Genomic DNA, 14,106 nt, shown 5'->3' with positions numbered 1-14,106 from the left:
AGATAGATTGAAGATAGATTAAGGAGAGATTGATAGATAGATAGATAAGAGATCGATAGATTATAGATAGATGAGTAGTGTGAGAGAGAAGAGTGTTCGATTTACCGTATTTGGGTCTAGAAATCCCGGGAGACTGTGTGGGTCTGTGGCCCATACAACAAACGTGAGATTTCCGATCACAATTTTCTTCCCTGGATACAGTACCATCACAGATGAAGATTTCTTGGATGTGAAAGACCTCCTATCTTTCTTCTTTTTCTTCTTCTTTTTCTTCTTCTTCGTCTCTTCTTCTTCTTTTGCTGAGTGGTCGTTCGTTCTTAGGTTCTCCCCATCAGCGGCACTCTCCCTCTCCTCACTGGAAGAAGAAGAAGAAAGGCCGCTCTCTTTCGCGCTGCCGTACATGCGTGATACAAGGTATGGCCCTATGTAAGCGTGGAAGAGATTTTCAGGAGTCATTTCTTTCAGAGCCCTTTCTCTCCTCAATCTTAACGTCCTTTCTCCCTGGTGCTCTTCTTCATCTCTCTCTGGAGGGAGGCCTTTCCGGGCTCTTTGACGATCATGCTGCAGGCCGGGAAGTCTTCTTGAAGGGACGACAGACTGCAGGGTTATTTTCTTTCTCATCTTCAACAGAAGATTCTCACTCTGATACCCATGGCGACTTGTGAGACTCTCCGTCGTGGTGTGGGGGCACCTTCGATAAAAAGGAGAAGAAGAAGAAGAGGAAGAGACGTTGGCGTGATTATTATCGTGGAGGAGATGTCGGTCATGAGAAGGAGGGAGGGAATTGTCTCTCTCCATGGAGATGTCGCTTTGAATTTTCTCGCCTTCTTGCTGTGGCTTTTCTTTGCCTCCTCCTTCTTCCTCTTCTCTTTCTTGAGGGATAGAAGGGAGAGATGTAGAAGATCTTGAAGAAGATGGAGATGTGCGAGAATCTTCTGCCCTCTTCTTGTCTCTCTCCTCTTCTTCCTCTTTCTTCTTTTCTTCTTCTTGTCCACCGCCTTGATGTCTTCTCCTCTCTTCTTCTTCTTCTTTCTCATGAGGCGATTGAGAAGGAGAAGAGCTTCTCACTTCTCCAGGTGTATGTGACAGAGAAGAAGAAGAAGAAGGGGAGACGAAGCGAGAGACGCGTCTCTTCTGAAGAGTGCAAGGACCTGGGAGAGAGGAAGCGGAATGCGGCCGTGACTGAGGGGGTCGGAGTGGTAGTAGAATAGACGAATCTTTCAGAGAAGCCTCGTCGCCATCTCCATCTGTATGTCGTCTTGATAGAACAACGTGAGATACCCGTCGCTTTTCTTCTCCTCCTCCTTGGTCTTTCTCTGCATCTTCTTTTTCCCTTCTTTCTTCTTCTTCTCTCTCACTGCCAGTCCCCTCACTACTTGTCTCACTAGCACTTGTGAATGGACAAAAGTTGTCGTTCTTCTCCTGACTCTTCTTTCGATCATCTTCATCTTCTTCTTCTCCTTCTCGATCTCCACCTCTCTGTTTCTTCTTCTTTCTTCTCCTTCGAAGTTCATCTTGACGTGTGAAATAATCCGCTAGTAAAGAGAAAGGCCGGTGGCGCCCCTGCTGTGCCCCGCCATTTTCTCTTCTTGAAGAAGGGGGTAGGCGATGTGTATATTCATCTTGGAGACGTTCTAAATGATCGAAGAAGTCTTCCTCTTCTTCTTCTCTCCGCCTCTCTTCTTCTCCTTCTGCTCTCGGGTGACTGCGGTTACTCGCTGTAGAAGAAGAAGAAGAGTCATCCTGTCTATTCTCTCCTTCTTCTTCATCTTCTTCTTCTTGTCCTTCTCTGTCTCTCCTTGGCACCTGATGTGCATCTACTGAGAAAGGAGAAAACATATAAAAGAAAGAAGAGGAAGAGGAAGAAGAAGAAGAGGTGAAGGAAACAAGAGGATTGATACGGTCCACATGAGAAGGGAAATCCCGACTCTGGTTAAAGAGCTGTTGAAAGCTATCGATACCTGCACGTCGACCATAAGAAGAATTCGGGTGTACCAGAGCTAAGAGCTGAACTCTCCGCAGAGGCTTCAGAGGCTGACCCTTAAGAAACACAAGAGTATTTTGATCTAAATATCCCGACGGAGGGATACACTCCACCACGATATATGTGCATGTAGAAGAAGAAGTGAGAGGAGGGGTATGAGTAGTGGATGGGTAAAGATGGGGATGGGGGGGCTTGTCTGAGGGGAGAGGAGGAGATGTGTTCTTTTTCTTCTTCTCCTCCTCTTCTATTTCTTTCTTAGTAGAAGAAGAAGAAGAGACCTCGAAAGACATATGCTGGTGGAAGAGAATTTCTTCTTTCATCATTTTCTTAAGAGTTGAAAAGACTTGGTCATCCGCTGCTTTGGATTCGTAGACAGGGAGAACATGAAGCTTCTCGAGAAGTCTCTTTCCTATCTTTTGGCGTCTCTGCTGATTCGGACTATCTTCTTCTCCTCCTCCTCGGCTTGTTCTCCTCTTCCTTTCTTCTTCTTCTTTTCTCTCATGAGAAGGAGAAGACGAATGTTTCTCTCCCTTTCTTTCTTGTTCATCTTCTCTTCGGCGAGTATCTTGACGCTCTTGCACAGATTGGCGTGAAAAAGACGAAGGTGAGAGGGCAGCAGACGAAGACGGACGGGTAGAAGAAGAAGAAGAAGAGAGAGAAGAAGAACCTGTATCAGGAGGAGGAACCATTGTCTCTACTTTGTTTGTGTGGAGAGAAGGGAGAGAAGAAGGAGAAAGAGAGATAGAGAAAGGCAGACAGAAGGAGAAGAAAAGAAAGAAAAAGATTTGATGACGGATTCTTGAACACTTTCTCCTCCCCTTACTTCCTTTCTCCCTTGCTTCCTTCGTTCGGAGAGTCGTCCCAATGAAAGTCGTAAAGAAAGACAGATTGATAGAATCCTTTCGAAGTTACGCCAAAACAAAGAGACAAGCTGTAAGAGAGAGACACGCAGAGGGAGGGAGAGAGATGCAAAAGAGAGATTCCTTCTCCTCCTTTTCTTGATCTTCTCCGTGAGAAGTTTTCCTGTCTTTGACTATAGGTACTCTTCTTCTTCAGATGCAGAGAAAGAAAACTCGGCAAGCTCAGAGAAAATGTCTTTTAGCTGAAAGGAGGAAAGGTGTTTCCTTCTTATCCATCTTCTTTGGAAGGCACTACAGTCACACGGTTCCTAATGAAGTGAATATACAGAAGACTCCCTTCTATCCTAGAAGAGACAACAAAAGCTTCTTCAATCGGCCTTAGGAGACAGGAGAAAAGAGAAAGAAACAGGGGAGGAAGGCGAGGTACACCGGAAAGAGAGAAGATGAAGAAAAGGAGAAGGAAAGAGAAAGAAGAAAAGAAGAAAAAGAAGAAAGGAACTTGGGTCGTCCATACACCTGACAGGAGAGATGAATGAGAAAGGGTTTGATAAGAAAGCATTTCTCCTTGTTTCTTGACTTTGAACTGAAGAAGAGGTTACTGCTTGCTTCTCGAAAGAAGAGAAGAGAGACTGGCTTCATATCTTTGTCTTCCTAGCTAAAAGACTCACTGGTGACGGACCGCCATGAGAAAAGAATTCGATCAAAAAGCATCTAGAAGGAAGATCGATCTATGCGGAAGCTGAAGAAGAAGAAGAACATCATGAAATACACACCTGACTCGTCATCCTTTCTCACTTGGATACAAACGAAGGGCGCCGCGGTCTTTTCAAAGGAGTGATACTACTTTCATACATAACTCGAGAGAAAAAGAACACTAAAGGTGAGAAAGAAAAGAAAAAGAGAAAGACGATAAAACATAAGTTAGCAAAATCTCCTCCTCTTTTGAGACGGGAAGGGACGGGAGCTGTTCTGGGAGTGAGGCCCATGAAGATCTCCCAGCTACCAATCCATCATGGGAGACCTCCTTCCCTCCTCCCCTCTTAACAGTCACCGTAGTAGTAGTAGTTGTTGTAGGACGTAGTACTAGGACGTAGTAGCGGTAGTCGTAGGACCTAGTAGTAGAGGCAGGCAGTTTGTACAAGCCGAGACGAGTTCCACCGACCGGACCCATCTGGAGAGACGTCGATTTCGGCGTTGTCTGATGATCTGTAGGCTTCAGGAGTTCTTTCTGTCGTGGTAAAGGAAGACGAAAAGAAAGCACAAGCATTTTGAGAATGGAAGGAGACTTGTCACCTTCAAGGGAGATAGGCGAAGGAGGAGTTTTCAAGTCGCTATTTTGGCATATTCCGTGATACAAACTCATATACACCAGACACGTGTCGGTATTGGTGGCGGGAATGCACAGGGTGCACCGGGGAACGCTGTGTATGTTGGCGTGTATGTACGCCGGAGAGGTGATTGTGTCGGGCTGTACAATCGCTCTAGCGATGTGTATTGCTGTGGAGACACACCTGACAGGTGTAGCTGTTGACGTGTACGTACACCGGAAAGGGGTAGCTGTTGAAGGGTACATACACTTGAGAGGTGTAACTGTTGACGTGTACATACACCCAATAAGTGTAGATGTGGAGGTGTACATACACCCGAGAAGTGTAACCGCAATAGTATCATGATTGGGATGAAAACACACGGAAGGGTGATGAGGAAAGACTCTTTCATTCATCTTTTCAACAATGTGGAATGGCAAAGGAGAAAGGGGGGGAGCGTCGAAGAAAGCGCCCATGGTCGCTAGGTGACCTTTTCGCCTTTTCTACCGGCAGTACTCCTCGTAGACGAAGATCGATTGTTTCATTTCCCTCGACACATGAGGCGGAATTAGATAGAAGAAGGAAAAGATTCTCTTTTCGAGGAGAGAGAGAATGGGGTAGACTTCAACTCACAAGAGACAAGAGGAGAGAAAGAAAAGAAAAAGAGAAAAGCGTGTGTCTTGTTACTTCACCCTCTCTCTTTCTCCCTTCTTTAAACCTTTTTCCTTTTTTCTCATGCATTTCTTCTCTCCTCCCTTTCGCTTCAAAAAGTCTGTTTTCATACGAAACTCCGGAGAGAGGTTCTTCTTTCTTATTTCGTAAACATCTTCCTTCATTCACTCTGCTCTTCCTTCTTCTGGCTTTTCCATCGGCAGATGAACCATCCGGAGTAGTAATAATGATAGGTACTTCTACCTCCTACTAATTCCCCTGCGTGCGAGTGGAGGAGATTCATTCCTTCTATCTTTCTTAGCGGTTCTGTATGAGGCAGTCGGTCGGAGAGCTTCTGTCTTTCTCTTCGAACTCTTCGTACGAGCAGCAGCAACCTCCTCGCTTTCCCTCCTCGTTTCTCTATCGGAGTTTTCTTCTTCTTCCTCTTCCTTAAAGACTCTGTAGCTGCATAACTGAACTTCCAAACTTTCTCAAAGGAAAGAGAAAGATAACAAGACTTTTCGTCTCTTCCCTCGTTTCTCTCTCTTTCTCTCGCATCATCCACTTTCTTTATGTAGTGTTTCTTCTTACGTTGTTTAACCTGCCCTTCTGTTTTGCCTTTGGCGTCGGAGAGAGAGAGCACAGAGAAGACTGTAAGCTTTCTTGTTTTGCCTCTTGTTCTCTCAAGTGACAAGAGAAGAAAGCGCTCTTTTTCTCTGCTTCTTTTCCCTACCGATTCATATCAGTAGACAGGTCTCCTTCTTCTTCCTCTTCTTCTTGGCTTTTTTCTCTTCTCTTCAACCCAAGGATTTTTCCTATCTCCGTCTTCGTATTCCTCTATCTCGCCAGTCGGGTCTATCCTCCTTCCTTCTTTCTTTCGTCTTCTCCCTTCACGGGTCTTTTCTAGACTCCTCTCTTCCGTCATCTTATCTGTTCTTTTCTCTCTCACGAAACACCTCCGTTCTCCTTTGAGCTGTCTATCTCCAAGAAGAAGGGCTTCCGACATTTCTCCTTACACCCACATCCAGACAGATGCACGTATCATTACCATCCATCTATCTATATATATGCTAGTATGTATGTATATGTGCCTATATGAGTATGTAGATACGTGCTTGTGTGTAGGTGTATGTACAGCTGGACCAGAGGGCATGCATGCCTATGAATGACGTGGTGTGAGTTCGTTCTCTAGGTAATTGTTTCTTGCCCTGCTCTCTTCCTGGAGGGACAGTAGAGAGGATTTCTCAGACAGATTACCTCTCTCTCTCCTTCGTCCTCTCTTGCAAGACAGAGCACCCTTATCACGGTTCATAAACAAGAGAAGAGCAACCTAGTCTTTCTCTTCCTCCTTTCTCTTTTCTCTTTCTCTCTTCGTATCGGCTGGATGATTCGCCCTTTGTAGCGGCGTTCCTCTTCATTTCTTTTGACTTGTGAAGTATCTTTCCTTTGCAACTTTCTCTTCCTCTTCCCTGTCGCCGTCGCTTTGTTCTTCTTTCTTCTTACTCCCCTCTCTTCTTCTTGCCGTTCGTCACCCCCATGGCTCTGATCAAAAGACACGCTCTACACATCGACCCAGGAGACGTAGAAGAAGAGGAAGAGGAAGACAGGGGAGAAGAAGAAGAAGAAAGAAGGAGTATAAAAAGTTACATCCATCGGCCTCGTCGTTCTTCTTCATCCTCCTCTCGCTTTTCTTCTTTTCTCGTCTGTCATTTACCTTCCCTTTCTTCTTCTTCGTCTTCTCTCCGTGTCTGCGGGTCTTCTTCTTCGTCGCTTTCTCCTTCGCCTTCTCATGTCTCCCCTTCGTGTCTCCTCGACAATTCATCCTCCAGAGAAGCCTCTCTCTCATCTTCTTCTTCGAGTCTTCCTGTTGTCTATCCATCTCCTCCTTCTCCTCTCAAAAGAAGAGGATGTTCTTCTGCCTCTCCTTCTTCTTCTTCGTCTTCCTCTCCTTCTTCTTCTTCTTCGTGGACCTCTCCTTCTCCTTGCTATCGTTATTCTTCTTCATGGTCTCGATTAAGCAATGTAGAGAAATCTTTAGTGCCAAGGAGAATCTTATCTCCCAACTCTTGTCATAAACACGGAAAGAAACAGGTGAGAAACCGTGAGAGGCGGGACAGGGAAAGAAAGAAGAAGAAAGAGAGATCGATATCATGGAGAAAGACAAAGAAGAGAAAGCTTTTCCTGACTTCTCACTTCTCTCATCTACCTTCTAATCCTCCTTGCTCCCCTCCTGGCTCCCCTCCTTGCTTCTTCTCCTCTCTCCCTTCTTCGTTCTTATCTCTTTCTCTCTCTCCTACACAGCCACACCCTTCCTCTTGTCTCTCCTCTTGGTCTTCTTCTCTCTGCTCTTCTGTTTCTTCTCTCTCCTCTTCCTCGTCTCCTTCTCCCTTCTTCAGTCCTTTCTCTAGAGATGATAGCTGCCTTTCTTCTTCTTTTCTTGAGTATCGTTTTATTTCTCTTCATACCCTTCATTCTATGCCTATCGACTCTCCGCATGAAGATTTTCGTCAAGGACTTTCTTCTTCTTCTTCTCTCGTGAAGAAGAAGAAGAGCAGCCTTCCGAAGACATATGGAGGTGTGTCTTTTCAAATTCGGTCTAAGCCTCCCGAGGAGGCATATGATAGCAGAAGAAATCTTTCAGCCTCCGCTCGTGGCGAAGAGAATGTGTCTCTCCATCCTTCTTCTCCCTCTGCAGGAGGAGGCGAAGAGAATGATCTCTCACGCTGTCCTGTCTTGGAGAATAAGCGCCGTGGATCCGCTCTTCTCAGTACAGTCTATGGCGCATCTCCTCTTTCCCGTTTGTCTTCGCCGGGGGGAGACGATGACTTCTATGCGGCGACTGACGGAGAAGAAGGAGATCTCCATTCCCCCGAAGGAGGAAAAGGAAGAAGAAGAAGAGAAGGCGTTTCTCTAGATCCGTCTCAGTACTATATCATGCTCGCCGAGAAGCAAGAGCGTGAAGAAAGAGAGCTCGAGAAGAGAAGGAGAGCTCTCGAAAGGGAGCGAAAGAAAAGAACCTTTCTCATCGGAGAAAGAGGAGAGGGAGGACTCATGCAAGGAGAAAGAAGAAGAAGTGGTATAACGACAGTTGGAGCCATAGATGATAGAAGAAGAAGATCAGAAGAAGCCCTTGGAGATGATAGAGCGACGGAGATAGGAGGGGGGGGGGGAGCTGACGAGAGCGACTTAGATCGACAAAAAGCTCTCTTTGCATGCCGAGTAGAGAAGAGAAGCGACCACCAGAAACGCCTTGATACCTATCAAGATTACTACGACTATTCCTATGGAGGAGGCTTCGACATCGAAAGAGATGAAAGTTCTCTCGTCAAAGATCTTGGAAGAGGAAGAAGTACTCTCCTAGATGTGAAACCGTACCGGCGAGGGGGGGGGAGAACAAGAGGAAGTAGAGGACCTAGAGATCCTCTCAAACCCGTAGAAGAAGAAGAAGATGAAGAAGATCGAGAGAAGGAAGAAGAACTCCACGTCTTTCCGAGAAGAAGAATCGCAGATGAGAAAGATGAAGAACGCATAAGGAGTGGGCTTGCGCAAAGGAAAGGTACCATCGACGGGAGACACGGAGACGGGGAAAAAGAGAAGGGATAGAGAGAGAAAAGAGGAGGGAGAATAAGAAAGAAGGGCCATGGGGGGAGTGAAGAAGAAGAAGAAGAAACACAGGATAGGAGAGTGAAACTCTTTTTAAAAGAGAAAGAGAGAGAAAGTTCGATGCAAACACCATAGATCAGACGAAAATTCCCAACAAGACTCATGGGGGATCGATCAATCCTAAATCTTCAGTCAGTGCGAGACAGAAATTGAAGATTGATCGATTAAGCACAAACCGATAGTATAAATACAAGCAGATAGATGTCAAGACAGATAGATTAAAGATAGATTAATGATAGATAGATTAAAGATAGATAGATTAATGATAGATAGATTAATGATAGATAGATAAATAGATAGATAGATAGATTACAGATAGATAGATTAAAGATAGATAGATAGGTAGATTAATGATAGATAGATTAAAGATAGATAGATTAGAGATAGATTAAAGATAGATTAGAGATAGATAGATAGATTTGCTCCATGTGTGTCATTTTCTCTTCGTATGTAATTTTTGTTGTCCTCGTCTCATCATGTGGAGTTCTCTTCCATTTTTTCTTTCTCTCGCACATTAGTCCTCTTTGTCTCTCCCCTCTTCGTCTCTCTCTCGTGTTTCATTCCTCTTCATGCAATAAGCGATACAGAAGGGCGTCCGGAGAACTCATTGGGAGCTAAGAAGAGCTAGAGAAGGATGAGGAGAGCGATGGACGAGAGGAGACGCCTGGAGGGCATTCTTCGCTTCCTTTTAGTTCTATCTCTTCCAACTTCGATAGACATGTCCTTCTTTCTCTTCTTGTTCACATGCATGACCTTTGCTTCTTCTCACTCTTGTTTCTTTCTTTGTTGCTTTCTTTGCTCCAGGAAAAGTCGTGAGGCTTATGATCCCAGGAAGAGGAGAGACAGCAGGGGGGGACGGGAGTGGGGGTCTTCATGCCGTAGTGACGTCTCCAGGCCTGGCGTCTCCTCGCCCCTCTTCTTCTCGCTCTTCAGGTCAAACAGCAGACACCTACACATTCATATAAAACATACATAGAGGCATACTTGCATCCATATTCATACACGTTCATTCATATGACTATCCCGTATTCTACATACATGTAGCCGTAAAGTAGACTGTGTATGCGTTGTAGGTGTATGGGGCGACTTCATAGGGGGAGACACGTGAGTGATCTATCTTTGCGAAGACCCTTGGACTCTTCCTCTATCCAGGTGTCTATGTGTCATTTTTTATCCTCCATCTCTCTCTATCTACCTAGTCTGGAGAAAGAACAAGAGAGATAGAGAGAGAAATGACAGATCTAGTGGCTATCATCCTATCTCCTTTCCTTCCTCATCTTTCTTTGCCTCTTCCCTTCAACTGTTCTCCTTCTTTTTCTCTTCTTTCTTTCTTTCTTTAGTCTTCTTTCTTTTCTGTTTCTCCCCTCCTTTGTCTTCATCCCCCGTCTTTCCTCGTCTTTTTCATGTCTTTTCTTCTTCTTCTTTTCGTTCCCCTCTCTTTCTCCTTTCTTCCTCTTCTCTTTCCTATCACCCTCATCACGCCATCTCTTATCCTCTACCCTCCGCTCTCTCTCTCTCCTTCTCTTTACATCTGTCTTTCTTTCTTTCTCTCTTTTTCGATCCCTCTCAGTCCGTCCTTCTCCCTTAGTCAGCGAAAGAAGAGGAAGTGAACAGCTATCGCCCGTCCCTTTATCTTTTTCTTCTTCGTCGAGTCATGAAGACACTGAGGAGGAGGAAGAAGAAGACTTCGATGCTTATCTAACAGATCCCCGTCGTCTCTTAAGTGCTCGAGGGGGAGACCAAGCAGCAGGTTCTATGAATACATCAGGACGTGCGGATGCTTTAATCCGACCCGGCATGTCTGCTCTCTTAGAGGTGAGTTTGAGAGATCGAAGAGAAATATTTCTTGCGGCTTTATCCAACCCAGATAACTTTTCACGCCTCCGTCATCCAACAGCTCTAGAGAGAAAGTTGCGCGCTCATCTTCAGCGAGGCGAGTTCGAAGAGAGACAGGACGATGGCGTCTCGTCTCTTCTCCCACAAGGGGGGAGAAAACCGCAGTCTCCGTTTCTTCATAAACCAGGGGGAGAAGGGGAAGAGGGAAGAGGAGAGAACAACAAGAAGAAGGCAGCATATGTCAAGAAGAAAAAGAATGCGTGGCTCGATGATCTAGATCAAATTCTTGCAGGAGGGCTGGAAGGCCAGGTCGAACATGAGACAGGAAAGGTTGTCGACACCAACTGCTTAGGAAGGGTTGTCTTAAGAATGATCGACGATGATAAAGAAGAAGAGCTTCTCTTGAAGAGAGGGAGAGGGGGGAGAAAAAGAGAAGAAGAAAGAAGAGGAAGAACAATCACAAGCTTCTCTTCCTTATCCCAAGGAGACACGGGAAGATATCTAGATAGTGATCGAGACGGCGATGAGGGTGAGGAAGATGAAGAAGAAAATCCTGACCTGCGGGCGGCGATAAGAGAAAGTCTTATACCCATTGGAGTTCTATCCTCTGGAAGGTGAGGTGACATGCAAAGCAAGCGACATTCACAGACAGAGAAAGGGAGAGAGATCTCTTCTAGACCGAGGGAGAAGCACTGCCACACACATATACCTGTATGCGAAAGAGAGAGAAAGAGAGAGAGAAGTATACGTTTGTATACATATATGCATGCTATGTAGATGTCGGGAGAGAAGTATATATCTCTATAGATGTAGGTAATTTATATGTATGCCGGTGTATGGTATATGACTGTCTTGGATCGAGGTGTGTAAGAGAGAAGAATAGAAGAGGGATCCAGAGAGAGAGAGAGAGAGAAAGAGACAAAGTTGTAGAAAATGAAGAGAGAGGAAAAAGAGGAGAGCTTTTCTATGTAACGTAGCTTCCGAACTGAAGATAATCGACAAGAATAGTGTAAGGCGCCTACTTCTTTGCTACCGTTTCTCTCAGGAGTTTTATGGTGTATATACAGCGGAGAGTTTGTGTATAGAATGCATGCACCCTGCCCGTCGTGGCGATCAACAAGGGGGTGGATGCTTTTCTCAGTACCAACATACTCTCTCTTAAACTCTTCTCTTTCTTTCTTTCTTTCCCGAAGTCTCCTTTGCTAGTAATGAAAAGACACTAAGTCAGTCGCTCCCTCTTCATTATTTCTTGTCCTTCTTTTCTTCTTTTTTTTCCCCTTTGTGATGTGTGTCTATCTCCGCTCATCCATCGCGAGTCTTCTCTTTTCTCCTCTTCTTCTTGTTTCTTCTCTTTCTTTTCCAAGCTCTCTTGTTCTTCTCTCTATTGTTTCTCTCTTTCTCTCTCTCTTTCTCTGTCACTTTGCACGCCTTTTACATGCTTTTTCGAGTCCTTTTTTCCATATCCGTTTCGGTTGTCTATCATCCTGTGTGCTGAGGTGTACATACACCAGAGAAAAACAAGACTCTCTCTCTTCTCCTCCTCTTCCTCTACTCCCCACCTTTTCTCGCACCTCTTTTCTTTATCTCTTCTCTTTCTCCCCTCCTCTTCTCTCTCGTCTCTCGTCTCACCACTCAACTCTCTCCGATCTCCTCTCTTTCTTCTTCTTCTTTCGTCTTCTCTTCCGTCGATTCCTATCTTCTTCTCCCTTCTCTTTTTTCTTTCTTTCTCTCTTGCTTCAGCGCCTTCGATGTCGAAGATAAGGTCGGCGATCTCTTATTTCTCTCTGTCTGTACACCTGCGTCCATCGTGCATGTTCTACGTAAGCGTTTTCAGCGTCGCCGCCACTTTACTTCTTGCGGAAATCTCTTGATTTGTCTTCTCCCACCTCCGCGCTATCCCCGCGAGTATCTTCTCGAAAGAGATTTCAACGACGACGTCCAATGGAATTACTACACAGCGAAAGGGGGAGATCTCTGTCCTCATCCCTTCCTCGTTGCAAGAAAAGCTTTAGAGAATGTCTGGACGAAGAAGAAAAATCAGTTCATCTTGACCTTTGGAGAATTCCAAGCTTTTCAAGACGAAATTCATGCAAAAATGGTGCAGTATCTCTACGCCTTTGCGCCACGACCAGCTCTGAAAGGAAAGAGACAACATAGAGCAACGGAGAAAGGAAAAGAAAAAGAAGAAGAGGGGCATCCTACGAATGAGGAGGAAGAAGACGATGAAGATGAAGAGCCCATTCCAGGGGTAGGTTAAAAAGAAAGGAATTTTCTCCAAGTCGATCGCTTTGTTTCCTTCTCTTGCTTTCTCTTCGGAAGGCGAAAGAGAGAGGAGAAGAAGAAAGGAGAAGGGATAGAAGCCGATGGATCTTTCAGACTTGCTCTCGCCGTAGAAATGAATACATACACACCCCTTTCACGTACGAGGCAGGCCCGATCTGGAATAGACTGAGAAAGAAACAAACAAAGAAAGAAAGCAAGATCGAGAGTTCTATGTCACATTGATACATGTGCATGTATGAGTATATATGCTATAGATATATGTATATGGTGTATATAGATGTATATATATATATATATGGTATATTTAGATATATATATATGGTATATATATGGATATATTTGTGTGTAGAATTGCATCGACGCGTAAGTGAACTATTTTAAGTAGAAGACTCCGAGGGCTTCTGTTGCGGTGGTGGCGGCGGTCGGATGTCTTGCGGCTTCACGCATGCATGCATGCATGCATTTGAATAATTATACGGCTGGAGACTAATGTTTTCTCGCCATCCATCTCTTTCTCAACTCTCTCTTGTCCTTCTTCTTGTCTGTGTCGCCTTCTTTCCCCTGTTTTCTAATTCTTCCGTATCTCCTTTCTCTCTCTTCTCCCTCGCTTTCTATCTTCTCTTCTTTCTCTCTCTCCTTCTTCTTTTGACTTTCCTTCGGGGTTATCTCCTTCTTCCCCTCAGTCTTTCTTTCTTTCTTTCTCGTTCTTTCTTTTGTAGATTGATCGTGTTCCTCGGCGGAAAGTTGTCTTCGATACCGTCCGTCGGATACGTCGCATGCTGTCAATTACGACTGCAGATCATGGAGAGATTCACGGCCATGAGTTCGATATCATTCGCGCCGACTTTGACGAAGAGAATGCCCTCCTAGGCTTCTCCTTCGTCCCTAATACTGTCTTCGAACCCACTGTGTAAGCCCACCAAAGAAAGAAAGAAAGAGGTGGAGTGTTGGTATTCTTGAGAAAGAGAGTGTGAGAGAGAGATAAGACAGAAAATTGCATTCCACGGAGATGAAGACAAGGATCTCTACATGTATACGTGCATCTATACATGTATATATACATATATATATACATATATATATATATATACATGTATACATATATATATATATACATATGTATACATGTATAGATTGTACGTATATATATGCAGGTGTATTGTTTTTTCGTCCATGTCTGCATAGACGCACATGGAAGAAGAATAGGGGAAGCTTCACTTCTCTCCTTTTCTTTTCTTTCACTCTATCTTTATTCATCTGTCTCTCTTGAATCTATCTATCGATCTATCTGTCTCCCTATCTATCTAGGGGCCATCTGTCTCCTACTCATGGATCTCTTTATCTTTCTCTAGATCTTTCTATCTTCCCCTACTGTATTGATCTTCAGTCCATGTGTTGATCTTCAGTCTAGTTCTTTGTCTCTATCTTACTTCATGTTGATAGAAATTCGAATCCCCATTCATTCATCCTTTCCCTTTGTCTGGCCTTCTCCCTCCCCTCTGTCTCTCTAGAAGAACAAAAG

The 14,106-nt window shown here is 44.6% G+C and overlaps 2 protein-coding genes across 2 annotated transcripts in view; one reads left to right on the top strand and one right to left on the bottom strand.

Moving 5' to 3' along the window:
- Window positions 1-4,130, bottom strand: part of CSUI_001824 (zinc c3hc4 type (ring finger) domain-containing protein) — a 4,772-nt gene extending 642 nt beyond the window's left edge. The window contains exon 1 of the mRNA XM_068062027.1: window positions 106-4,130. Coding sequence (XP_067925998.1) covers window positions 106-2,673 — 2,568 coding nt within the window. The 5' untranslated portion in view covers window positions 2,674-4,130. The remainder of the gene's footprint in view (window positions 1-105) is intronic.
- A 393-nt stretch (window positions 4,131-4,523) lies between these two features.
- On the top strand, window positions 4,524-13,492 carry CSUI_001823 (iq calmodulin-binding motif domain-containing; the record flags this gene model as incomplete). Its single annotated transcript, XM_068062026.1, has 5 exons — window positions 4,524-8,358; window positions 9,270-9,398; window positions 10,036-10,915; window positions 12,042-12,549; window positions 13,304-13,492. Coding segments are annotated over exons 1-5 (3,726 nt in total), but the record flags the coding sequence as incomplete, so codon positions are not given.
- Window positions 13,493-14,106: the final 614 nt, after the last annotated feature.

The sequence above is a fragment of the Cystoisospora suis genome, assembly GCF_002600585.1.
Source record: "Cystoisospora suis strain Wien I chromosome Unknown contig_733, whole genome shotgun sequence".
NCBI classification, from domain to species: Eukaryota; Apicomplexa; class Conoidasida; order Eucoccidiorida; family Sarcocystidae; genus Cystoisospora; species Cystoisospora suis.
The sequence above is the reverse complement of the archived record's forward strand: the minus strand, read 5'-3'. Positions and strand labels throughout refer to the sequence as shown.